Source organism: Phoenix dactylifera, chromosome 14 (genome assembly GCF_009389715.1).
Source record: "Phoenix dactylifera cultivar Barhee BC4 chromosome 14, palm_55x_up_171113_PBpolish2nd_filt_p, whole genome shotgun sequence".
NCBI classification, from domain to species: domain Eukaryota; kingdom Viridiplantae; phylum Streptophyta; class Magnoliopsida; order Arecales; family Arecaceae; genus Phoenix; species Phoenix dactylifera.
In genome coordinates this window covers 22,995,180-23,022,363 of record NC_052405.1, presented here as the reverse complement: position 1 = coordinate 23,022,363, position 27,184 = coordinate 22,995,180, and the positions used below count along the sequence as shown (strand labels likewise).

General features: G+C 38.4%; 2 protein-coding genes across 2 annotated transcripts; both read right to left on the bottom strand.

The window, feature by feature from the left end:
• Positions 1–3,979: 3,979 nt before the first annotated feature.
• Positions 3,980–5,017, bottom strand: LOC103695772 (ethylene-responsive transcription factor ESR2-like). Its single transcript, XM_008777180.2, has one exon. The coding sequence runs from the start codon at positions 5,015–5,017 to the stop codon at positions 3,980–3,982; it is 1,038 nt and encodes a 345-aa protein (XP_008775402.2).
• An 11,223-nt stretch (positions 5,018–16,240) lies between these two features.
• LOC103695769 (serine/threonine-protein kinase STY13-like) lies at positions 16,241–24,294 on the bottom strand. Its single transcript, XM_008777178.4, has 6 exons — positions 23,702–24,294; positions 23,456–23,588; positions 23,193–23,388; positions 16,928–17,052; positions 16,674–16,832; positions 16,241–16,576 (listed from the first exon to the last, which is right to left on the bottom strand). Exons 1-6 carry the CDS (start codon positions 23,830–23,832, stop codon positions 16,262–16,264), a joined length of 1,059 nt encoding a protein of 352 aa, XP_008775400.1. The 5' UTR covers positions 23,833–24,294; the 3' UTR covers positions 16,241–16,261.
• Positions 24,295–27,184: the final 2,890 nt, after the last annotated feature.

The following is a 27,184-nucleotide window of genomic DNA, read 5'->3' as shown; positions in this document are numbered from 1 at the left end:
TCTATTTGCTAACATTTTTGCATGTAATATTAACTCTTTTATGAAACTAAAATTTTTTATATCATATTTGTGGGTTATCCCTTTTATGTACTTGTCCAAACTATCTTGGTATAGCATGGGCGAGAGGTTCAGCAAGTGTCTGGCCCAGCACAAGGAAGTCAGAAGGGATGGTAGAGAAGCTATAGAGATTCCAAATGCCAAAACATTTGGCCAAATTTTCATAATGTTAGAAGGTGGTTTTATTTACAATAAAAAATTATGACTTATTCCCTCAATTTATTCTTCTAACCAAATAACATCATGATATAATAATTTCTAAACTTATCCATCTAGCCAATGCACGAAATTCTAATTCCACGAAGCAACTGCATTCCTTTAAATTTATTTGAATATTTTTTTCTTTGCTCCTGCGATTCTGCAACCAAACGCAGCTTTAAACTTTTGCAATAACAAAGTTTTAACAATGAAGATATTCACGATACCCTCATGTCAACCAAAATCGCCGCACCAAAATTTTTATTGACAACATTGACTTTTAGTGACCAAGTTTTACTCCAAGAAAAGCAAGTATCATTGTTTTAGACAAATATATGGGTGACAAACGGATTGATGAATGGATGTAAAAGCTTTAACTTTATTTAACCCCTATATCTTTTGCTAAAAAAGAAATGTGCTTACATTCTAAGTTAGATTGAAATATATGCAATCTTCCTTATTCCACCAACATTTTAATTTTTAGCGAATAAGTAATAGTCTATATTTTAAAGAAAATGAACGAAATTTCTTGTGTTTTCTTGTATATCTAAGCTTCGGTAAGGTTATCCGCCAAAAAACCTACTTAGGCCTGATATTGATTCCATTACTTTTGGAACTCAAAGATGAGATTTCAAGGGTGATTTGATTTGAGTTGGAAGGCTCTTAATCCCCATCACCTTCTGTATTATGGCGAGTTAGCAGCCATTGTTCATCTACTTTTCTTTCAAGTAGCCTTTTATGGCATGAGTTATAACTACAAATTGATCTTTTCACTATTTTTGAATTTAATTTTATTTTTCTGTCAACATCTCACTCTTTATAACAAAAATTATTACTAGCCAATCCCATAAACCAAGTAAAATTGAATGCAAAATTTTTTACTCAGCACTAAATGAAGTGAATTCCATACAAGAGCGATCCTCTTCACATTTACCTCCTCTTCATAGGTTTCTCTTCTTTAATAGAAACATCTTATATAAAGTTGCAAATAGGTTGGTTTGACCTGCGACCGGACCCGACCTGATTTAAAGAATTTGTGGGACCGGGTCAGATTCTAAAATTGGATTTGTTCTATTTTTTAGGTGGGGTCAGGTTTGATTAAATTTTGATCCGACCCAACCTATTTGATTTTTAGGACAATTTTTAATTTTCTACCCTATGATCTGATCCAACCTGATCAAAACTTGGTACACTGTTAGACCCGCAAGGGTGTTAAAGAGTCTCTAACTCTTTATTCTCTAATATCTTCTTGTGTTTGAGGATGAGAGAAATAGAAGAGACTATTTTTGTGTACCGTTGAATGACATAAATTTTATATTAAGACTTAATATGGTTACAATAAATGGAGCACTGTTCTCCTAAGAAGGAAGTTTAGACTAATAAAGAAAAAAATAGAATATAATTTTGCCATGCGGAAGAAGATGGATTCATCATTTGTATTTTGTAACTGTTGATCTTTACCATGTGTCATTATAGAAACTATCTTCCTCATCTTGGCTCATGTATGCTTTTCTAGTAGTATATTTAGAAAAAATAGTAATAGATGTATTCTAACAAATTCAAGATATATCATTGCTGAGTAAAAAGAATTTAACATAGATGTAATTCTTTTCTACTCAAAAAAAAAGTGTTGCATACATGAATAGAATTTTTTTTAGCTAACAAGGTTGAACTTATCATTATTAGATTAGTTTGTAATGACATCAATTCTTGATGCTTAGGCATTTTCACTTGTATGGTTCTGCATAATTTGTTTTATGTAGTTTTCATTCATTGCAAAAGAAACCAAGTATAGAGAATGACAAGTACAAGGATCTGACCTAAACCCGATTCAAACCTGACCTAAATTCGGTTCGGATCCTAATTTTTTGGGTTGGGACCGGATTATATATAGACTCAACCTGATCCAAATGACCCATTGGGTTAGAAATTTTAGCCATGGATTTGACCTAAATCTACTCGATCTTTTACTAGGTTTGGCCTAGGTCAAACATTAGGATCCTAAGAACCGGGTTGGATCGGGGTCACTCATAACCTGGTTTGACTCAACCCATTTGCATACATAATTCTATTTGCACCCTTAATCCTATGTAAGGACCCGTGCAGGCGTGAGTTTAGTCCTCCATTGGTTATTCACCAAAAAATTTTGGTTATTTTATACCAAAAAATACCTTCTAGCTACTTATTTTGGATGAGGTCCTAAATTGTTACAAATAATATCAGAGTGGTTTCGACCCATTAGAAGATATTGCAGTATGGGCTCATTAAGGCTAACCATAGATTGATCGTAATACTTTTAATTAGATTTAAATAATTTTGGAAGCTTAGCCTGATGAGAATATCAATACTTAAAATAGAGAAATATATAAGGATGCATTGTGTTTAGTCACATATCAATTATTTACTAGAGAGATATTGGATACTTATGTAGGACTAAAAAATCTAAAAAATAACTCTTTACTAGCTATTTGAATGAAATTTTGAATTGTTATATTCTATCAATCGAAATACTTATATAAAAAAATTAATTAGCCTAGATATCTTGAATGCGATTCGATTCATTTTATCTATTTAATTATCTCTATCAGAAAATACCTATTATACCAAGTACAGTGGTAATTGCAGGACAAGTTTAGATGTCGATATAATGGAAGAACGATGCTATTACAATCTGAAATTGACATAAAAAGAGTTTATATTGAATATGTTAGAGTCGTTTTATTGAATGATACAAGAAATTAATTACCTGACCTATCGTACTACCTGCCCGAAGCCACCACCAAGGGAGCGTTGAGAGAGGGAGAGAGGGTCTCTCCGTCTTCCCTCGGCTCGCGTCTTTCCGTCCGTTGCGTTGTGTTTGCAGAAGAAAAGGCCCGACAAAGACAGCTTTTCTCTTAAATTACCTTTTCAAAAAGCAATAAAAAAAATAATATCTGGACGTTCTAATGGTCAACTGAAATATATTAACCACATTAACTACAACATTACACTTTACGTACTTTCCCATCACTGCGCTGTCGCCATGAGAAAATAACCATCAATATTCCAACCACAAAGATAAAAAAAAAAAGGACTATCACTATGAAAGAAATGACCAGTAATTAATATGTAACATATATATTTGCCCGGTTACTGTTATCATCCTCTTCCTTCACCCATCATTTATCTACGTTGGCTTACCAACTTCCTTGGGATAAACCGGTGGAAGCAGCAGTGAGATCAATTATTATTGTGATTCTATCTCCTGTCTCTCTCGGTCTTCTTTGTAAATATGATAGCCACCCGATCAACTACTGCCACTGAAGATACGAGTGTTGGCCCCTGTTTAGCAAAAACCATCTTAGAAAATAGTGCACTTTTATCACGATATGTTAAACCGAGCTAAAACCCACCACATCCATTGGAGTAATTAAGCAGAGAACAATCACGAAATGCTTAGTCATTTCATGCAGACATTGATCAACTCACAACATAGTTGATGATACAGCATGCAACGCAAGTAAAAGTTCAGATATCTTAGTGAACAAAGGGGGGAAAAAGGTAATAATAAGGACATCTACTCCTAAGAAACACAGCACGCGCGCGTACTTTGTTAACCAGACGAAATCTTTAGACAAAAAGAAGAAGAAGAACTCCTAGCAGTCAGTGGAGGTCAAGGCTTGCTTTTTAGGCAAACTATAGTGGGCTACAGCGAAGTGTCTGGTGCAACTTGGTGGAGAAGATATCAAATTAAGAAGTCCGGGTACTGAATGATGTCCTCCAGCAAGCCCTGGGGCATCATGGGGAAATTCTCAGGCCCATCATATCCTCCTTCAAAAGCACCAACCGAGAGCTCCTGCTCTTTACTCAGAGACATCTGACTTCCTACTCCCAATTGTTCACCGATTTCATGACTCCCACCATGGCCATCAACGGCCATTGCACCACCCCACTGCTGCTTATCCGCACTGCGCCGAGGATAGAAGCCATGCAAGATATCCTGAAGCAAACCAGACTCAGAAGACTCCTGGAAGAAGTTCCAATTGTCTTGAAATGGCCCCACTGGTTCCGAGGTACAGGTACTGGATGCCGCTGCTGCTGGTGAAGCAGTAGTGGTGCAAGTGTACTGCTGCTGTTGGTGCTGAAGGACGAGAGACAAATCCGAGTTAGAAGTAGTACCCAAGAAGTTGGAACCCAAACTGGGTCCACTTCCACCGAAACCATCCATCTGAGTGCTAGTATAATTAGTATTAGTAGTACTCGGAGTGAAGCATGAGAGAGAGGAACAGGGGCAGCTGTTGAGAGACTCCGGGTGGTGAAGAGAAGAGGATGGAGGATTGGAAGGATTGTAAACAAGGTTGCGAAGGAGGAAAGTGTTGAGGGAGGGGGCGGAAATGGGAGATGAGGAAGGAAATGAGGCAAAGGGGAAGTCGGAGGAGTGGTGGAGGAGGAGGTGGTCGGCGGTAGCGGCGGCGGGGGGAGGAATGGAGGCGGCGGCGGGGACGGAGGGGGGGTAGTTGAAGTTGGTGCGGGCCTTGAGGCCGCGCATAGCGCGGGCGGCGATGTCGTAGGCGCAGGCGGCCTGCTCGGCGGTGTCGAATGTGCCGAGCCAGCGGCGCTCCTTAGACTGGGGATCGCGGATCTCCGCCGCGTACCGCCCCCAAGGCCGCCGCCGCACCCCTCGGTACCTCATCCCCTCCTTGCTCCCCCCCGCCACCGACCTCTTGCTGCTGTTGCCGATGCCGCTTATACACTTCTTGGGGTTGTTGCTGGCCTCCTCCATCTCTAGCTAACTACTTTCCAACTCAAAACACACTATCTCTGTAACTCTCACTTTTATATCTCAGGAAGATGAGCAACCGATGAGCAGGGGGAAAATGAAAAGGTCGTGAGAAAGGTGGAGATTTGTGGGGTATATATAGGGATGTGGCCAGTGCTTTGATTGATACACTCATGCAAATGTTACAACTGGCCAGGAAAGTGCCAAGAGAATTCCTAACGGCTAAAGCCCCCTATCTCACTATCTCTCTCTCTCTCTCTCTCTCGCGCACACGCAGAGAGAGAGAGAGAGAGAGAGAGGATATATTTGACGTTCAAGTGGAGGCAGAGAAGTAGTAGGAGGACGGGCTATAATTACACTCCCTTAGTGGAAAGGCGACTTCACTGATGTCTTGCTTAAAAAAAGGGGGGTGCAACTATGCAGAGGGAGTGTTTTTATCAGCTATATGCTTTTCCTTTCAAAAATAAGGAGGAAGGAGGAAGGAGGGGAGAGGAGGAGGGAAGTCCACTTTTTTTACTGTAATTTTATTAGATTTATATAATATTCTTTTTGACTCTCTCTGGCGTGAGTGTGTGCATGGGACAGCCGGGTGATATTGTTGTCGCGCTTTGCGGTTCCCAATAGCGGGAAGGTGGCGGGGGTTGGGTTCCGGTCCCTTCTCATTCCATGTAAAAACAAGGAGAAGACGCCACTGCGTCGCATCCATTTATTACCAGAGACTGACAGGAACAGGAGAGCTTTTGGGAACCCCCCGTCTTCCACAGCCATGCACGCTTGTGGAGCTATTCTACGCCGTAGGTTTGACCTTTGGAGCTAACCATGTATACATATACCTAGTTACATGGCTTGCTGTCTTTATACACGGGCAATGATTTAATCAGCTTTTATTATCTCATTCAGTATAAACTGATATACATCTCAAGTTGTCAGTTCATGTAACATTGATATATCACTAAAATTGACAAATATTCCACAATCTCTCCACTAATATGTCAGGCCATATTATCTCAGCCAGTATAAACATATTCATCATTGCATGGTGTTAATCCACATAGTCTTATTATCTCTTAAAATATTTACTTAGTAGGTGAGCATTAAAACTAACCTGCAAAACAATGATCAGCATAATAAATATTTTGATATCTGATATATAACTGCAATATTCTCAGGACAGTGACTACCGGTCCATGTTTAATTTCTCAACTGATGTAAAGTTATACATCCCATATATGTTAATCCATATATAATTTCTTATGGTATTTAATTAGTAAGCTTTAATGCAGCAAAAGAATCATTAGCACATTTTTTTTATATTAATGACATTAATTATGATGCTAATAACTCGGCATTGAATAGTGAGACGGCCACTATGATGGCTACAAAGACCCTTATTATCACCAAAATTAATATACATAAGATATGCTATATGTTCATATCATAACAAAAGTAACTTGTATAAGCATCGAGTATTAGTCCTCGATATTAGAGATTATTTGGCCATAATGAAACGTAAGCTTCAATGTTTTTTATCACCATATAATTAATTCGTAGATGGATGCCAGCGAAGCCCTCCCGTTGTCGTAGTATTAAATAACCATCGGCCTTCTCCAAGATTAAATATGCGTGGCCTCTCTCTCTCTCTCCATCTCTCTCTCTCTCTGGGTTGTTGGAGTTTGATTGATGGGCTCAGATGTGTGTGTGTGTGTATGGCGTGGAAAATATACTAACACCCAATAGAGTTCGCCCTCTCATAAAGAACGAGAGTGAATAAAAGTGATTACTACACCATAGGGGTTTAGAGTTAGAGGAGTGAGATGTTTGCTTTATGCTCTCGAGGGAGCTTTCGGGGGCTCTGCATGTCTATCATTTAGAATGATTACACTGACGGCGATCAGAGGTTGTTCCCCCTCTCATATTTTATGATCATATTTTAAGCCCCATCGAATGGAATGTGGTGGAAGGAGGTCATTCCCTGGATGGACTTCCACAGGGCGATCAGCATGCATTTATTTTGGTTCCTCTGGTTAGGGTTTGGAAACCAAGGATTCGTCACATGGCCTTGTCTCTTCTAGGGCTTTTTCTAGGATGGGCTGCTAGGGTTTTAGGAGGTTGATGGATTACAGGCATTTGTTGTACCCCACGAGCAGAAGAATAAATATCTCGTTTTATTATGCATTTATATTTGCCTGAAGAAGAAAATATATAACTTGTTTATGAAAGGGATTTCCCAGTTTTGTTCGCGTCGTGAAGGTCTAGAAGTCCTAGCACTTAGGGACGGGCCTTGGTTGCCCATGATGGCTTGTTTGGAGTGAACCATGATCGGTTATTTCTTTCCCCTGCAGTCATTTCAAAAGGGCGGGGTTCTTTTGAGCTCCTAAAAAGCAAATAATCGCTAGTGTAGCTTTAAAGAAGCCAAATAGTCATATTAATTGTAAAGAACCGTTACAGATAAAACGCAAGAATAGGTTTGGAATTACACAGGTTTAGGCTGGGCTTAAATTCAAAATTTTTTTTTGAAGGTTGTGACTTGAGCAAATCCAAACTTGGCTCGAAGTACAAACAGGCCTATGACATGAAACGAGCATAAGTACATCCGACCCAAGCCAGTGCTCGGTGCAGTGAAAAGTTTGGGCAGTGTTCCTCCTCTTCTAATTCTTGTGGATCTTCTTCTGTTTCTCCCCAGTGCCTCCCTAATGACGGCAATAACATGGACCGTGCAAGGCATAGCCCATTCTTGATGCTGGGAGATGTTGGACTTAGGCTGAAAACTCGAAGGAGAAAGAATATGCTGATGGAATCAATTGTAATGAGGTAATATCCTTGCTATGGCATGTATAATGCAAGATATTAAAACAGATGAATGGTAGTTGAAAGAGGAGCAGGAATAGATTAGTCTCTTCCAAGGTTGAAAATACCATCTTGGCTGGCCACTCGAAGGCTACAACTTTCATATGCTCACTTGTAAATCCTAAAAGTTCACCAAAAGAGGAAAAAAAGAAAGCGAATAGAGAGAAGATACGGATAATTTCCGCAAGAGAGTTACCGCTAATCAGTGACACAAATATCTCAAGTATGATTACAAGAGAAGCTTTGATAGGGGTATTTCCATATTTATAAGTAGTACAAAGGATTCTGTTTTTCAACTTTCTAATGTAGGATTACAAATCCTATTCTAACTCGAATAATTCTAATTACTAACTTTTCTAATAACAACAAAAATTAGAAAAAAATTATAAAAATCAAAAATTCTAGAATTAACTAATATTAAATTTTTCTAAAAAGAGAAAAATAGATATATATCGAAACTAGCTCGTGTGGAGATTTGTGCACATAGGATCTACAAGTCGTGTGGTGGGCATATGCGCCCTACACAGTCCCACGACCCATGCATCCTAGTCACGTATCTAGTGTTGGGCTCAAACCCGCTTGCCTAACAAGTGAATCCTAGGCACTTCGGTGCCAATTTTGGCCATGAGGCCGTGAAATGGAGAAAGTTAGAGAGAGATTGGGGATGATGTGGAGTGGAATAGGCACAAGAGAATTGAGAGGGCATGGGGAATGTCCAAGAGGAAAAGGGAGGCTTGATAGTGGTTAGGTGCCCGGTGGAGGGAGACGGCACGAGAAGATAGATTGAGAGGCATGGAAGTGGGGTTGGGGTAGGTGGGTGGTACGTTAAGTTAGAGTTAGGATTAAGGGTGAGTCACGTAGGGTTAGATTTTTGAGCTGGACGAGCTAGACTAGGGTCATGTCTAGTTTTTAGTTGAGCTTTATAATCCAGGTATCGCACTCTGGATCCATAATCATAATTTGAGGGCATGACAACCCATACTCCTATGGTTTGGTCCTATAAGCATGCAAGACTTTCCATCCCTTCATTAATTTGACATTATCTAGTATAACAATATAATTCATATACAGATAGTCATTATCAGAACTACTAAATTCTCAAAATAAAATATCACCCCAAGTAATTATAAACTGAGTACTTCACCAAATTTACAACTCACAACTTGTAATATTTAATTTATTTATACACGATCCTCAAACAACACCTTAGTATACAAATTGATCAAAACTAGGTCTAGCTTAACATGTAGACAAGCTTGCCTCTCCCCAAAATCTATTACCAGGCTAGTCTCTAGTCCCTAAATTTGAAAAGAGATAAGTGAAAATAATAAGCTTGGCAGTTTAGTAAATAACAATCTAATTTATATAACCGAATCAAGCCATTATAAATAATTTAACTCAACAAAGACATGGAAGAAATAATGCATTTCTCTAGAGTAGAGATCATACATTTTTATTTTCAATAATATATATATATATATATATATATATATATATATATATATATATATATATAATGAAATAATGCTTTTTTACTAGAGACAAATATAATATCCAATTTCATATTCAAAACTGTACTTGTATATAAATATTTGATCATGGACATCACGTTACAAATCCACTTTAACTCTACATTCAAACACTATGGTCATATATAACCCCTGGTCATTAGACTATATTCAACCCCTATGGCATAGGTCTATAATAATCAAGTCATAAGATAGTCAAAGTGCCAACATTTAATCTTCATTAGTGAGGTTCATAACATAGTCAAGTTGAGAGTCAAAACATATTCACATATACATACATATATATAATTCAAAATATTTTTATTGAATGTTTAAAATTTCTATGATAATCCAAGTATTCACAAAGTACCGAATTTTCCAAATAATTTAATTGCAAAAATTTCGATATTTAAGAAACATACCGCTTGATTTTCAAAGCCTATTCAATATATATAATTTTTACCTGCTTGATCCAGTTATATATATACAGCAAAATTTGTGCACAATGGACGAAAATCATGCAACTAATTAACAGCGGTACAATCATGAATGAGATTTTGCAATTAAATTTGGAATCATCATAATAATTTATATAATATTTGATAATTTTTTAAAAATAGTTTTAATAAAATACTAAAAGGTGTTTGAATGTAACATACCTTGTAGACACCAACAACTAAGTGAATTATTGACTTTACATGGAGTGTTTAGGATCTAATAACTCAAAAAATCATATAACTCAAGATCACTCTGATTTTTTGCTGCGCTCTGTCTTTCGCTTGTGGTCATTACAGGGTTGACTCTTCTATTCTTTAGGGTCGACTTGTTGATCTCCAAGGTCAACTTGCTAAAATGCTGATTTTGGCTGCTTTCTGTCTTCTGTTTGTAGCTATTTTGAGATCGACTCGTCAAGTTCTAGGGTAGACTCTTATTCAATAAAAATTGGTTCGTGATTTTTAAGGGTCGACTCATGAAAGTGCAGGTTTTCATATCTCTTTATCTTTCATTGAGATTGTTTTGGGGTTGACTCAACAGATTTATGGGTTGACTTATAAATGCATGCTAGTCTTTGTTAATGTGATGTTTATGATATAATTTCCCAAAGGGGAGAGAACGGCAAAGACTCGGAGATGCTGGAAAGAGGAGAAAAGGGCATGGGCAAGTGACACTGCAGGCGTGATGCGGTGAACAGGATAAACGGGGAGATTCGGATTCTCAAGAAATATTACCTTATATATTGAGAATTAATTGATCTTCATTCCGAACATGAGACCCTCAAGTGCCAAAAAAGCTGGATCCTAAGAATGCTAAGTGGGATAGTTGTATTTACAATTACTACCCTTTCATTTGAAGCTAAAGTCACTGATTGAAAATAAAAATAATATGAGAAAAATAGTCTTTGGAAATATCCGCAAGCCTCTTAGAGACGAGGAAATAAAATATATATGAGCCAACATATTTGATATTAGATAGCTACCTCTTCCATGACAATAAACTGGATATCCCAAATTTATTAGTCAAAGAATTTATGGTCCAAGAATTACCTACAAGAGAGATGGTTGGACATCTTGATCGAGACAATAACCATAGTGTTGTTGGTATTTAAAATATATATTGGGTAAAAGACACCTTCACGGCTTATTTCAATTGTAAATGATTGAACATAGCCAGGGATTTCTTGTCATTAAGACTCTTGTCTGGCTGGAGCTTCCCTATGCTTTTTGTCTCAATCTTAATTCTATTGCCGTTCTTCATCATAGTATCATGCCTTCTGAACGCTTCATCTATTTCTTCAGAATCCTTTGGGTTCCTTTTAAGAGTTAACCCCATGAGTTGTTATGTACAAAATTATATTTTCTCCAAATTTTAAATACATAAAATCAACATCAATCTCTTATTCTTATATTAAGTTGTAGGTTTCAACAAGAAAGTTATAAGATATTTCGAGATTGCTACATGAAAATTTTAAAAGACTGATACAACCTAAAGCTGGATTGTCAAATCATCAAATGCAAGAGGTAAGTACAGGTAACAGCATTATAAAGTATCTCAATGCCAACTAGACACCTTGATGCCTACAAGATATCATTCATTTTTTCTTTCCCATCCCATCCACCATATTTCCAGCAGCAATTGCTGATTGAAGAAAGGACTACTTAGGTGACCATGCAATCGATACTGGTAGAACAATTAAAAGGTGCTAGATTTCCTCAACCTTAAAGGAACAGAAGAAAGACATTAGCCTATATATCTTATAAGGATATTTTCAATATATATTTTTTTTGGATGGCACTTTGAAATCGATCGAACATGGGCAAAATTTGTACTAAGAATGATTGGCAGATTAGTGATGGTTGTGTTCTCTGCAAAGAAAGATCTGAAACAATATCAAATTTGCTGATCAGATGCCCATTCGCTCGTAGTTAATAGACTGCCATAAAGATGCAACTTAAGCTTAGAGGATGGACAAACAGCATTGCTGATCTTTGGATCACTTGGAGAAACAAGAAATTTCAGCAATCTTTTAGAAGAGCGGCTGATCAGTTGATTGTTGCTACCTGTTGGAAAATTTGGAAGGAGCGTAACACTCAAATTTTCTTAAAGAAATCAAGCTCAATTTATTGTGTTCTGCAAAAACTTTTGTTAACTTTCTTCAATTGGAAACATTTATATTTTGAAAAAATGTTAGAATCACACCTCAAATGAAGCAGCAATCTTGCATCCTTAGTACCGCACTCTGTGGCTAGATCTCGTTTTGCAGAAGTACAAGCTGATACAAGCATTGTGTGATAATAAAGGATTATCTATTTCCATACTTCGATAGATTGCTGATTCTCTCGATGCTGAAAAACTCTACTGTTACATCTTGATGCTAATAATTGAAGGGTGATTTAAACTTGTTCTGCTGGATTCTTGGTGGAATATCATGTTTGCCTGTTTATTTCACATACAACTGCCTATATTCTGTTCCCCTCTTGTAATCCAATTTATTTGTATATTAACTCTATAAACTTTCTTACTTCAATAAAAACCAGGTGTCCTTGCCACCCTTTTCATCAAAAAAAACTTTTCTTCATCTAGATTAATTTTCTTTTACTTATGAAATCATTGAAGTGAATGATAAGATAACAGCAAACTGCATGTCATAAACAAAAGAGCATGCATATAAAATATATAGACAGAGATAAAATCCCCACCATTCATCAAACTATTTGATTTAGTAGCATTTATATTTTTATCTAATATGCTTTTTAGCATATACAAAGCGAAGAAAGAAACAGATTAATTTTCAATATACAAGCATCACATCCTAGTGTAGATGCCCTCTCTTGTATCCCTAAATAATAAATTTCTATTATGATTATTTTGTTTTAGTTTAAATTCTGTTGTATTGAGGTAGATATAGGTGCTTTCCCCAAGTTGAGATCCTTTTCATTCTTCATCACAAGCTCTTTGTGCGTCCTATGATGGCCAATGGTGAAGAGTGGCCGCAGTAGGGCAGGACATATACATTTTTGGTCTTGCTCTATTGAGGTGTAGCACGATATATGGACGGCCTATGATGAACCGGACAATCATGAGTTGTAAAGGATCCAAACTTGATTTTCCTTCCTGGATATGGTTAAGGGTTTCGTAAGAACCTTATCCATATTTTGCTGGTCTAGTAGTTCCTCCTTTAGCCATAATTGAGAGCCCTATCATGGTTTGTTACGACTTTTGAGGAGTTAAAAGGTGTATCACTATCTCGATTCTTTCAGTAGGTTTTTCATCAGTCTTAACAAAAATATGAGCGTGACTCAAATTATACTCTAATCGTCTTCAATTTTGTCTGCTCATCTCTCTAAAGAACACTGCTTCAATTCCAAGCTTTTCTATGTAAAAATGGATCTTTATTTCTACTTTCTCTAAGTATAAGAAAGAGAAAAGAGGAAGAGAAAAATGCATGGGGCATCCAGGTTCTTCTCTCCAAACCAAACATGACAATTATAGTTTCTATGCTTGTTTTCTCTTCTATTTTGTCTCTCTCAAACCAAAAAGGTGCCAGATCATCCTTTTTATACTCGCGGGAAAAAGAAGAAAAAGTGTGGTCAACAAAAAAAATAAAGAAATAACTCTTGTTTGGTTAGAGTTTTCAGAAAAGAGAATATGAATAAAATTCCATGTCTCATTAAAAAAAAAACATATAGGAGATATCGGAAAGGTACTTTCCCATTGGTTAGAAATTGAAGTCTTTTTTTTTTTGTCAAAAGTACTTAAGCCATCAAAAATTATAGGTAAGATTTTTTCATTGATTAAGGGTATAAGAGGTATTTCATACAACTTTCCTAGGAAAGTAAATGTTTAACAAAATATAAGCTATTTTGGGATGTGCTACTTATCCATGATCAAACAAACATACTAAAACTATTTTTTCAAGTATTATATTTCTGGAAATCATTTTTTTAGAAAAACATTTCTGAGAAATTTTTTTTTCCACGAACCAAATGAGTCCTCTTAAGATTTCGTTTCCTAAATCGTTAGATGGCCATATAATATTTGAAAATTTATCTTCACTAAAAAGCCTTCTTCCCTTCTATTCATTATTATATTTACCTCCACTTCAGAATCTGGTACACATTGTTTATGGTTCAGTAGAGCTAAAGGAATATAAAAAAAATCTCCAATTTCTCCTGCGATTGTCCTAAAATAACCCGCTCAGTAGTAGAAGTAGAGAAGCACTCTCAATCCAACTATTCTCTGCAACAATTGCTTTTTGTCGTGCTCTTCATATGCTGGAATAGAAAGTTGTTGCAGTAATTTAGGATACACCTTCTTGTGCTATTCCTCCATGTTAGCAGGCATCACTAATTAAATCTAAAGGGACAATGATAATATATCGGCTCTAGGGTTTGGGGGGCCTTTTTGATGCAGGAGCATGAGTCCAAGCATGTAGCATGTGCAGAGATTAGTCCTATCCTTGGGTGTGCACCGAATTACATTGGGTCAGAAGGTTCCAACGTCAAAACACATTGGGTCCAAGAGTTTTAGCACCAAAACATATTGGGCCCAAGAATTCCAGCACCAAAATATATTGGGTCTAAGGAATTCCAACGTCAATTACATTGAGTCCATCTGACATTGAAGAAGTCCTAGCTGATTAGGAGTCTTGAGTTAAGGAGTTTGGGTTTAACATTAGGCGTGTCCAATGTTACATTGAGTTCAGAATTTTTAATCTAAAGTTAAAAAGAGTTCTTGGATGTTTTGATTAGTTGTTTGCTTGATTGACTCAGTCAAAAGTCTGAATTTAGGAGTGGAAATAACGACAAGCATGAATACTTAATCAAGGCGTGCATGAACTACTTCATGGGGCATGCGTAAGCTAAGGAGTCTTAATTTCTTTGGAGTCATGTTTATTTAGTCCATATGTCATTAAATACTCTAAGTCGTTTGGGAGTCTTAGATAATTTGTTAGTTGATTGAGTCAAATGATTAATTTGATTTAAAAGAGTCCATGTTAAGTAGAATTCCTAGTTAAAGGAGTCCTCAAAATTCTGGTTGTAAGAGTCCTAATTTTTCCAACTTCTTACTCTACATAAAGAAGAGGTTGAAGAATAAAATTTAGAGAATAGAATTGATTTGTGATTTGAAAACCCTTAAGCGTTTTTCTAGTCGGAGGTGAGATGCTTCTCTCCTTGGTGCGACGCCAAGTATTGGTAAAAGTGGGTGAAGATGAGACTCCTTCTCCTTGCCAACCCTTACATTTTGTATTTAAGCAAGACTCTTTCATATAATCTCTTAGTTATCCTTTCCTTATCACGCCACAACCCTTCTCATGCCATCTTAGCAAATTCCTTCTCATCCTCACGCCAATATCCCTTTCAATCTGACGCCAACCGTTCATTCTCACACCTTTTCTTATTTAAGAGCCCCAGTGAAAGAAGGACTCTTCCATTCCTTATGCCATATTCCATATCTCACATCCCAAATTAAAGAGGTTGATTCTCTTTATGACTCTTCCCTACTAGCCATGCCACCTTCAATTAATCACACCACATCAAGCCCAATTAAACCTCATTCAACCTAGCCAGTTTCACTCAAGTCATCATGACCAAACCCAATCCTAAATTGGGTCTAACCCAAGCCCATCTTATTCTCAATTCCTTCAAGCCATCCCACACCCTAATTGAATCCAATTGAACCTCAATTAGCCATCATCCCATCATCTCCTTCCTCCCATCCTCAAGGAGAAACCCTATCATAGCATAGCCGCCATAGAAAAAAGAAAAAAGAAAAAAAAAAGAGGAAGCTACCGCCATCAACCCCAAGTTTCAGCACCCTTCCCATCCTATCTGCATCACCTTTCTTGAGCTTCTTGTTAATCTTTCAACTTCAAAGGCCGCATACTCCAAGGCTACCATTTTTCACAGCTTTGGAGAGCTTCATCAGCCGTCATATATGAATGGATTGGAACTCTAATAAATTTAGACTGTTTCTTTTGTTTGAACTCTCATGTAATAACAATTGGGTGACTTGTCTCTTACGACTCTTTATATACTGAATCCTTCGCTTTGTTCACATGCCATCACATGAAACCATTGAACCAACGACTGGCCGCTGAAGAGAACCCATTAAATGTAGAGAAGCTGACTGAAGATTGTCGGGCTTACCCAGATCATATCCACTCAGTAACCTCAGACACAAGGCTTCTTACAGCCTTTCCCTAGTTGTTAGCAAGCTTCCTACATCAGCTATCAGATTAGGTGTCAAATGTAATGCTATTGGCCTTCAAATATTAAAGTTACAATTTACGTGATCGAAGCAAAAGATTTTTCTCATTCATCCATTATAGCATGTAGGAATTGCCTACAGCAGGATGCAAAACTTACCCTTCAAAGATCTACCAAGTTGGCAATCAGTAGCACCGGTTGAAGCAGAAAAAGAATCCCCTTGATTTGTTTTCAGTCTCGGCCTCCGGGGTATCACCCATGTCATCTCGAACGGCCATCAATGAACTTGTCCCAGGAGATTCCGGTGGCAAAATCACATTCTCTGAACTAAATACACGAGAAGGGACCACAGGTTCAGGTGGTGAAAGAGTAGAAAGATAATGTAGAAGCATATGCACTATTTGGCTAAAGTTTGGTCGGGAATTTGGATCTTCTTTCCAACAGGAAGTCAAGATCAAAGCCAGTTCCTCAGGAAGGTTTTCTGCACTAGGCCTCATGTTCTGAAAAAAAAAATAGAAGAAAATGTCCAGCTTCAGTCAGATTAAGAAAGTGCATAAGCTGTAGAATTTTCAATGTCAAGAGCAAATAGTTTCTTACTTTGAAAGCAGCTGCATAAGCTGCTTGCAGGTTAGACATGCCTTCAAATGGAAGTCGATTATGGAGCAGCTCCCATAACACTATTGCAAAGCTGTAAACATCCACCTTGTGATTGTAATGCTTCTTTTCTCCATGCCTTAACGTAACAGTGCTGTATAACTATATAAATTTATTTAAAGTTAGACAATCAGAACAATAATCATCGAGAATGTTGAGCAGTAATTTAATGTAGCATGCAGTGCATTAAAAAGCACCTCTGGAGCCATCCAACGGTATGTCCCTGTTTCAGCGGTCATCATCTCAGTTAACGTCTCCTGCCTTGCCAAACCAAGGTCAACAAGCTTCACTGTTCTTTGGTCTGCCGTCAACAGCAGGTTCTCTGGGGATGTAACAAGAATCACAGAACTAGGTTTCAAAGCAAATTCAAAGAAAAAAAAAATAAAGCATCTGGATTTATTGTGAAGACAATAATAAACTCTGAAAATCACTGCAAGGATGTGTCAATATACAACTGGTAAACCTATCTGATAAAGTATTTATCATCATCCTTTTTTCAGGAAAAAGAGTATTTGTCATATATTGAAACTAGAAGATCAAATATGGGACTGCTTAGTGACTCCTGCTTGCATCAAATGACATTTCTATTGCACAAGAAGTTTTATTGAACTACCAGAGTTTGAAAGAAACTGCAATTTGAGACGAGAACTTAAGCAAATAGATTGAACATTGCTAGGACATAGAACCGGGCTACAGGGCACCACCAAAGGCAATGAGATTGAACATTACTACCAGAGTTTGAAAGAAACTGCACTTTGAGATGAGAACCTAAGCAAATAGATTGAACATTACTAGGACATAGAACTGGGCTACCGGGCACCACCAAAGGCCATGAGATAGTATGCATGGTTAGAGCCAAGCTTGAGACTATAAAAACATTGGTGCACATTATTTCGAATTTTTATATCAACTAAGAATTTTCATGTAGTAGCTGTTTGGTACCTAGAAGTCATATGGCTCAACCAAGCTGCCTAGATCTATACATTGACAACATAGGCATAACATTCCCCTAAAATAATGTCAAAAGGCCAGAAGAAAAATGGCAATTTCTACTAGGGGGCAAAGGGTAATAAAATGCTTAAAACAGCACTACACCAAAGACCTGGGTTCGAATCCTAGTGATAGGTTAGTAGTATTTGAGGGCTACCTCGTGTAACTCTTTACCTACATGCCTCTTCCACTAAAAAAACAAACAGGTGAACAGAGTAATCGATACTGACTTAAATGGAGAAGGATCTCGAGCAACATTAACTTTTTTTTTCTAGAAAAGTGAATAGCAGTGGTGGTCATTTGTCACGAAGATCGAATACTATGATTCTTTCACTGTCTGAGTGTCTAAGATCCTTAGAAGTTTCAATTTAATTGCAACTGATATTCAGTTGACATGTACATGACATATATTTCTGATTCCATCTAAAAATCCAGGTGATAAATTTATTCCGTCACATGTTTTAGACATTTTAAAAATTAAATCTCCATCAGCATGTTAACATCATGAGTCTCTTCAATGCAAACTTCATAAACTATTATAAGAAGATAAAATGCTCAGAAAAAGCAATTAAGATGATAAGTATTTAGATCATTAGGGGGAAAAACAAGTCCGAGGACAAACAAATATATCTCCATTTAAACATTTAATTATTGATATTTTAAGTATAATCACAGGTGCATTGACAAAATTCTTTTGAATTTTTTTCTGCGGACCAAACATGAGTTGATTATGAAGTGGAACAAATTCAGATGACACATATAAAGAGAATTAGGGGGAAAAAAAGTCTAATGACCAACAGATTTAATTCCATGTAAACATTTAATTATTGATATTTTAAGAATAACCATAGAATCATTGATAAAAGTTTTCTGCGGCCAAACCAAGGTACACCATCTCAATACCGAGTTTCGTACTGGTGCCACCCTATCACTGTGTCGGTACGCCTAGTACAGGCGCTAGTTTAGCGTATGAGTGTTGGTATGCCCTCCATACCATGTACAGTACCAAATCAATATGGTACAATATGCCTTACACCATCTGATTTGATTCTGTATGCCATACCATAGACCAAATATAATTGATTATGCAGTGGATCAAGATTCGTCGTCTCGATATAGGACTCCGTACCGATGCCACACTAGTCCTGGGTCGATACGGGAAGGTATGAGATCTTTTTGGCGTACTGATTGTCAGTACACCATCCATATCGGAAACCGGTACCGAATCAGTACGGTACACCTCGTACCGCCCAGTTTGGGCCGATACGGCGAACCACGCAGTGGATAAAGGGTTTCATAATCATTTCTTGACAATTCTGCTATAAAGTTGTGTTCTGTATGACTTTCCTAATATGAAGGACTAAAGTCATTATATCATAATAATCTATAAAAGCAAAACCTAACCTATGTACTTTCCATCAACTTCATGATATGATTTTTTCCTTTCTTTTTAGAGCCAACCCACATGTTTCGAAAGTTCTAGTTTAGTTATCTTCAATCTTATACCCTCGATACTATCAAGGTGATTTTAAGTTCCCCCAGTCATCTTCCACACGTACTGACCCACAAACTACCCTTCTTGTGGGCACTCCCATCCTCTTGCATTTGTTGCTCGTGACTGGACCATCTTAAACATTCTGCCAAGTATTTCTTCCGAAACAATGCAGAAATAAACATTTTGTAGTTTTCCAGTGTGCTAGAAGTAATACATACAAAAGAGGAGTAATCTATATCAATCGACATCATGGTAATTTCTTAAAGATTATCTCTAATTACTTTAAGAGAAGTGTAATAAAACTTTTTTACACATTCAACTACAAGTGATAAAAAGGTGAAATCTTCAGAATGGGAAATCAGCCCATGTGATGATTATTTCTGAAAGAAGTTGAGTTTGACAAGTAATCTACCGTTATATCCCTCTTAGACCTACTTTATGTGCATTGCTACCCTCTTTTCTTCATTTTTCGAAAACTAGGATGGGAGAAATCCCGGCCAAAATCTTGGCAATCGTGGGACTCAAACCAAGGTCCTTGTTACCAACCTTTAAAGACTTTAACAGCTGCACTAGTTGGCACGCTCCCTTGCTACCCCATCTTATAACATTCTGTTTTTGTTTGTAGAAATGACCATATCTCCATTTCCCCTTGTCCCATATGCCATTATATTACCTCAATATTTTTTTGAGCTGATTCATGAATAAAGAAGTATCATTCATGTCTATGTTTTCTTACCTTGATATATGCTCATGAGATGAGCTTTATATTTTTAATATAACCAGCTCTTGACTGGCTGGCACTAACGGTACAAAGAGATACGAAGTAAGTAAATTTGCCACTTTCAGCCTCGTGGAAGAAAGCAGTATTGACAATGACCTATCAGCCATAAGTTGCCTGGCGCTGTCAATGATGTTGCCATCAGATGGAACTGACAGTGAATAGGTCTATTGTCAGTTCCCTGGGTCTCCAAGCTCGTGTCGGACTAAGTTGCTAGTTCTTTGGTGATAGAAAGTTCCCATTCCTAGGATCCGACCATGACTTGCCCGATCAGTTGACTTGGACTTTGTATCAGACTCAGCCTCCAAACCAATCTTCTGGAAGCTCTGGTCCTTTTGATACTGACCTGTTCACCGACGATTCTGTTCTAACAGTTTGTTATTCGTTATTAGTTCGTATTTGGGCCCAATTGACCCTCGCTTGGGCTTAGGGTGGGTTCAGCCTGCACCACCTACATAAGAGTGGGCTGCATGTCACTTCTTAGTGGGATGCATATGCACTGGATGCATATGCATCTGCAGAGTATTAAGCAGGCAGCACTTGCAGCCACACAGTGCAATATGGACCACCTTTTAGCCCATATGCAGCCAGACCCATAGGCTGCACAGACTGCATTTTAAAAATTTGTCTCTTATTATAGATAAGATTGCTACAAGTGCAAGCCAATTTGCTCTTGTAGATAAAAATTCAAAACTTATAACTCATCAAGGCTAATTATTAGGACATGTTGGCCACTATCATAGACTAGTGATGGTGGTCTACCTCACTTGCAATTAATGTTCCATTAGTATGTGCAAATTCCTAGAGCAAGACATGGATGTTGAGACCAAGATTTTCAAATATTTAAAAGGAGCTATGGGTAAAGGCACATTGTGCAGGTAAAATGGTTATCTATGTACCCATGTTTGTTCAAACACTTAATTGGAAGGATCCTACATCACATAAGAAAAAATGATTATGACAAAATAGTAAGATGAATTATGGGGGCATTGACAAGAAAGAAATTAATTACAGTCAGCTAAAACTCTTTTTAAAACCAGTGTTCTAAAACACAGCCATTAAATTGAGGCAAGCGTTCCTCTACACAGCTTAAGGCCTAGGATATTCTAATATGTAGCCCAATTGCCCCAACAGGAACCTAGGCAGCCCATTTAATCCAAGCTCGTGCAATACACATCTTATGCGAACAAGGTGGGATGGGTTAGATAATAATAAGTGGTGAAGTTATTTGTTGATTAGACAAGCAGATGGAGAAAGAGACAGTGAGGGGAAGAGGGTGGAAGTTGTTTTGCACAGACATCCCGAGGGGCAGATGAGTAATCAGTGGAGTTTTTTTTTCGGTGGAAGAAGCAGACAGGAAATTGGGAAGCCCCCTCGAACTATGTAAATTTGTTTAGCAGAAAGATGCAGCTCTCTCAAGAGATTTTTGATCTACTTGAGGGGATCTAATTTGCACAAGCAGCAGCATGGTAACTTTAACAAAATACAGATGACAAAACCATTGTAGATAGCAGTTGATAAGATGACAAAACTAGCCTTCCTCTCAATAGTAGCCTACATATAATATTGGTTTAAACCCCCACCACCTTCATCTCCTTTATCTTCTTCCAGTCCCCCCAGCCGCCAGGAAAATAAAAAGGCAGGTTACTTCATCTAATATGAATTGCAAGTTTGTGGATTTAGGATTTTCACAACGGGGATGAGGCTTGGCAGAGTTTTGACACCTTGCCCCAAGATCACATCTTATGTGTGTTAGTGCTTTCCACTCAATAGTAAAATTAGTTTTTTTATATAGTTTTCATTAGCTATACAAGTCCTCTTGACCATCCAAATTTCATGGCGGTATGGCTGCATCAAAGAATACTAGCTGAAGCAGCAAGTGACCTACACGCTATATGAATTATCAAGAGTGAAGTGTAACCCAACAAAATTAATACTTCTATTATTATAAGGATCCATTATACATTTCTGTGATAACCAGTTAGCAGTAAATAATGCTGGCAACTCCATCTTCCATACCAATTCTGCCCCAGCATGGTATGAGCCGGCAAACATATGCCGATACTTGAAACTTTGATTCCTATTTACTTTAAAGAGGGAAAATCTGGTGATAATTGTTGCTAACATGATCATTTGTGTGTGTTTCTATGACTACTTCTCAATAGATTTTGCAAAATAAAAGATGACTTGATTTATCAATAAAATCTAATCCCATAATAACCCATTCCTTAAACATGTCATTTCAATGCAGTTGATTATGTGTTTTGCAATGAATGTTTACACAGAAATGATTGAAGTCTTTATAGAACCCAGAGGGTTATTATAGCATTAAATTTGACAAGTTTTGTCAATGCTTGATGGAATATTAATTGTAATCTAGCTTAGGCTCTCGCTGGAAGTTCCCATATTATCTCCATAATTGCATCTCAGTAATTACAAAACAGGTCCACATTTACAGGAAACAAATAATTGTATTATAGGAGTTTGATTGTGATCAGGTCATACAAGTTTTGGACTCCCAAAGGTTGCTAATTTAGGTAATCTATTGAGTAAGTTACAAGATGGATGTTGATTAATATTCCATCAAGAACTTACATGACTTGCCAGGTCAAAAGGGCTTGTAGGCAAGACAAGCGAATACCCTTTATAGACACGCCATAATCATTGGCCCCATATGTAAAAGAATTCTGTAATCTCTTTGTTACAATTAAGTTGCATTTTGAAGCTTATGACCTTAAAATCTCAGAATCAACAGTTGTCGCCAAATTCTTTCAAGGTAAGGATCACACCCAATTTCATATTTTATCATCGACAAGTCAAATGTTCATGATGACACACAACCCAAATTCCACTAGATGTGCATGTTTAGCATCCAGGAAAATGTCAGGCAAATGTTTGAGGACTTGATAGACTAACAAGCTCAAGGGGATTAGTCTCTAGCAAAGCATCAACCAACTTTAGAGGTCGAACCTGCAGTGTAAGTACAATCTTACTCATCTTTCACATTACATATATGCATAAGACTCCAAACGAAATAAAAAATTTGAAAAGGGAATGTGATTTATAAGAGCTGAACACATATAAGGCCTAACACTTCAACAAGAAATGCAATATCTAGTATCACATTGAAAAAGCCGATCGCTTCCAATGCTGAGCATAGATCACCATAGCTTAAGTTCAGCCATAAAGAATATATTACCAGGCTTCAGATCACGATGAATGATCCCATGTGAATGCAAGCATTCCATAGCCCGAGCTATGTCCAGCGCAAACCCCACCGCAGCACGAGGCTCTAAGCTCCGCGGCCTCAAGTTCAGCATGTATTTGCGCAGCGACCCCCCCAGCAGAAGCTCAGTGACCACCACCATCACAGGCTCCTTACATGCCCCAATGAACTGCACACGACAGGATATGAAGTGCAATAAAAAATAACCAATTTATGCAATTAAATAGAAATATCACCTTGACAAGGTTCTTGTGTTGGACCCGAGAGAGCATGGTCACCTCCCTCATAAACCTTGCCTCTCTCTTCGCCGCCTCCTCAGGAGTATGACCTCTATTCACAATCTTGACAGCAACATTCTGATTCCTATACCTACTCAACATGCAACCAAAATCCCAATGCCAAAAGACACAGCAAACAGAATTAACCAACTGAATTATGCCATGGATTGCAAAACCGAGATTGATGCAAGGAAAGACACCTACTTTCCCTCGTAGACCTTCGCATGAGCGCCCTCCCCGATCCGGGGGCCAACGAAGAGCTGCTTGGGATTGATGAGCCACTTGGCATCCATGCGGTGCTCGTCGACGGACAAGAACCCATTTCCAGACTCCATCTCTACAACAATGAAGAGGATCTAACATCTATCTATTTATCAATCAATCTATCTATCTTTCCAGCAATAGAAACACCAGCACAAGGGCATGGACAAGTAGAAAACATACAAAACAGAAGATAAGTAGGAGAGGCTTATTCTCTTCTCCTGCTTACACTTGCTTCCAATTCTGGTTTTCCAGGAAAGGCAATGCAGAAGCCAAAGACACGCTCTGCATCTCTGATGGCTACTTTCCCAGAGCCCATCTCTCAAGAAATCAGATGCATCCTATAATTTTATCTCAAGAATAAAGATCCCCCTCCTCTACCTTCATGTTCCCCAAACCTATGACAAGGCCAAGTGCAACTTCTTTCCCCCTTTGCCTTTTCCTAGTATGAACAAGACAGCATAGACATGGGCTGTGTGAAGAGGGCAAATTTCCAAAGGCTTGACTTCCCCTTCTCTCTTGATGGAGGAGCTCAGCTTGGGGTAGTTCTAAATACACCCCCCCGATTGCTCAGGACACCCCCCAAAAACCAAAAAATAAATACCCAAACTAACCTTTAGTGTAATTACCATATTGCCCTTGAAATTTTCTCAGTACACCCCCCTTCCTCCTCCTCCGTCTCCTCCTCCGTTTCGTTTTGAAAAGGAAAAAAAAAACCACCCCTCAAACCCCCCTTAAACCCCTCGATCCATTTACATCGTTTAGGCGATCTTTGAAGGAGATTTAAGCCCCATTCGAAGCATGGACAAGCAACTAGTGATTTGGGACGAAGAATCGGCCGCAAAGGTACGTGTTCCACCTTGTTTCGAAAGTTTTTTTTTTTCACGGTTCGTGCTCCGTTCGGCACTGGATCGCCGAACAAAAGGCTTCTGTTCGGCTGCATAGTGCCGAACAGAAGCCTTCTGTTCGGCAACGCTCTACCGAACAGAAGGCTTCTGTTCGGCTGCACAGTGCCGAACATAAGGCTTCTGTCCGGCACACTGAAGCCGAACAGAAGGCTTCTGTTCGGCACTCTGCAGCCGAACAGAAGCCTTCTCGTGCCAAATCGCGTGCCGTGCTGAATTTTGTGCCGAACAGATCCTCTGATTCATTAATTCTTGGTGATAAATTATTTTATATGTAGGGCTATGCTACAACCGAATCGAGTATAATTGGATCAGAATTTGTACTGGATTACACAAGCGAATTTACAACTTACGAGGTATTATAATATATTGTGCAATTTTGTATTAGTTTAGCGAGCTATTTTTACAACTGTGTACTTACATAAATTGTTTAATGTATAGATCTTCAAGAGTAGAGAGGACTTGTGTAATTGGTGTCGTGAAGCTGGGAGGCGAAATGGTTTTGTTGTTGTAATCAAATCATCCGATGCAGGTACCATTTCTAAGAAACCCAGAATTACGTTAGGTTGTGAGAGGGGTGGGACGTACCGAACCACAAAAGAAAAGCGAATAAAGACTGCCTGTGGGACAAAGAAGTGTGGATGCCCTTTTGCATTAAGAGGAAAGAAATTGGATACTGCGGATGATTGGATATTACTGGTCGTATGTGGAGTGCACAATCATCCCGCTGCAGAGAATCTGGAGGGGCACTCATATGCAGGGAGATTATCTGAGCAGGAGACGGAATTGTTAGTGGATATGTCGAAGAGTTTGGTTCGTCCAAAGGACATATTATCCACATTGAAGGAAAGAGATGCCCTCAATGTTACGACTATCAAGACTATCTACAATGTACGTCAACGGTTTAAGGTTGCAGAGAAAGCCGGGAGGTCTGAAATGCAACATCTATTAGGTAAATTATCAGAGGCTAAATATATTGAGTGGCATAGGAATTGTACTAATACGGATGTTGTGCATGACTTATTTTGGGCACACCCTGGCAGCATTGATTTGTTCCGTGCATTTCCCCGTGTGTTGATAATGGATTGCACGTACAAGACGAATAGGTATCGTCTTCCGCTCTTAGAGATTGTGGGGGTGACATCTACTGACATGACATTTTCAGTTGCTTTTGTATACTTAAATTCTGAGGGGGAAGAAAGCTATACTTGGGCATTAGAGAGATTGCGCAGTGTCATAGCTGATGATGTTTTGCCTGAGTTGATTGTTACAGATAGAGACTTGGCTTTGATGAATGCAATTCATAGAGTATTTCCTACTGCTAGACATTTATTATGTAGATGGCATATTAGTAGGAATGTTTTGGCCAAGTGCAAAAAATTTTTCGAATTGAAGGAGAAATGGGATAAATTTATTATGAGTTGGAATGTACTAGTGCTGTCCTCCACGGAAGACGAGTATAATGATCGCTGGAGTGCACTGCAGAGAGAGTTCGGTACCTATCCAGATGCACTACAGTATGTGTCAGATACTTGGCTGAGCAAATACAAGGAAAGATTTGTTGCGGCGTGGACTGATACATGCAGGCACTACGGAAATGTGACGACAAATAGGTATCACAAATAAAGACTCATTTAATTTTAATTTGCCTCAATTCTTATATCTAACTTTCATTTGTTTACTAGGGTCGAGAGTGCACATGCAAAGCTCAAAAAGCAGCTTGGATCAAGCCAAGGAAGTTTCGAGTCATCTTGGACTAGAATACATGGATTGATTGAGTTGCAGCACAGCTCCGTTAAAGCCTCATTGGAGAAGAGTTTATTGGTAGTGCAGCACAACTTCAAGCCAGCTGAATTCAAAGAGTTGCGAGGTTTCATATCTATAAGTGCGTTAAATCATGTCCTCGCCCAATCGAAACGAGCCAATTCAGTTGGATTTGATGATTCAAATTGTGGGTGCGCTATTCGACGCACACATGGTATACCATGTGCTCACCAGATTGCGCGGTACAGGGTGGAAGGTCGGCCCATTCCTCTCGACTGCATAGATCCTCATTGGAGGAAACTTGATATTCTGCCTACCCCCCCCGTGCAGCCAATTCAGTTGAGTTGTGATGCAGAGTTAGATTTGATTGCGCTACGATTCAAGAAGTTAGATGGGGCTTCTCAATTGCAGATGATCAAGAAGTTACGAGAGATTGCAAGTCCAGATAGTACACCTCTTTTAGAGCCTGCAAAACGGAAGACCGGTTCACGTGGGCGCGCTTCACTGAAGGTTGATACGTCTACTCGACGTGACCCGTCTGCGTTTGAGTTGGTTCTATCGGGACAGGATAGTTATTCACCTGGTGTTGAGAAAGTTACCATCCGCAATCCATCTACTCAGATTCAAAAGAGACGGCCCAAGCAAAAGGTAAGTACCAAATATTTATTTCCTTACAATAGGTATCACAACGTCTACGGGACGGTCCGTGCCGTGCCGGTATGTCATGTGCCGATACGGGACATGTCGGGACGTGCCG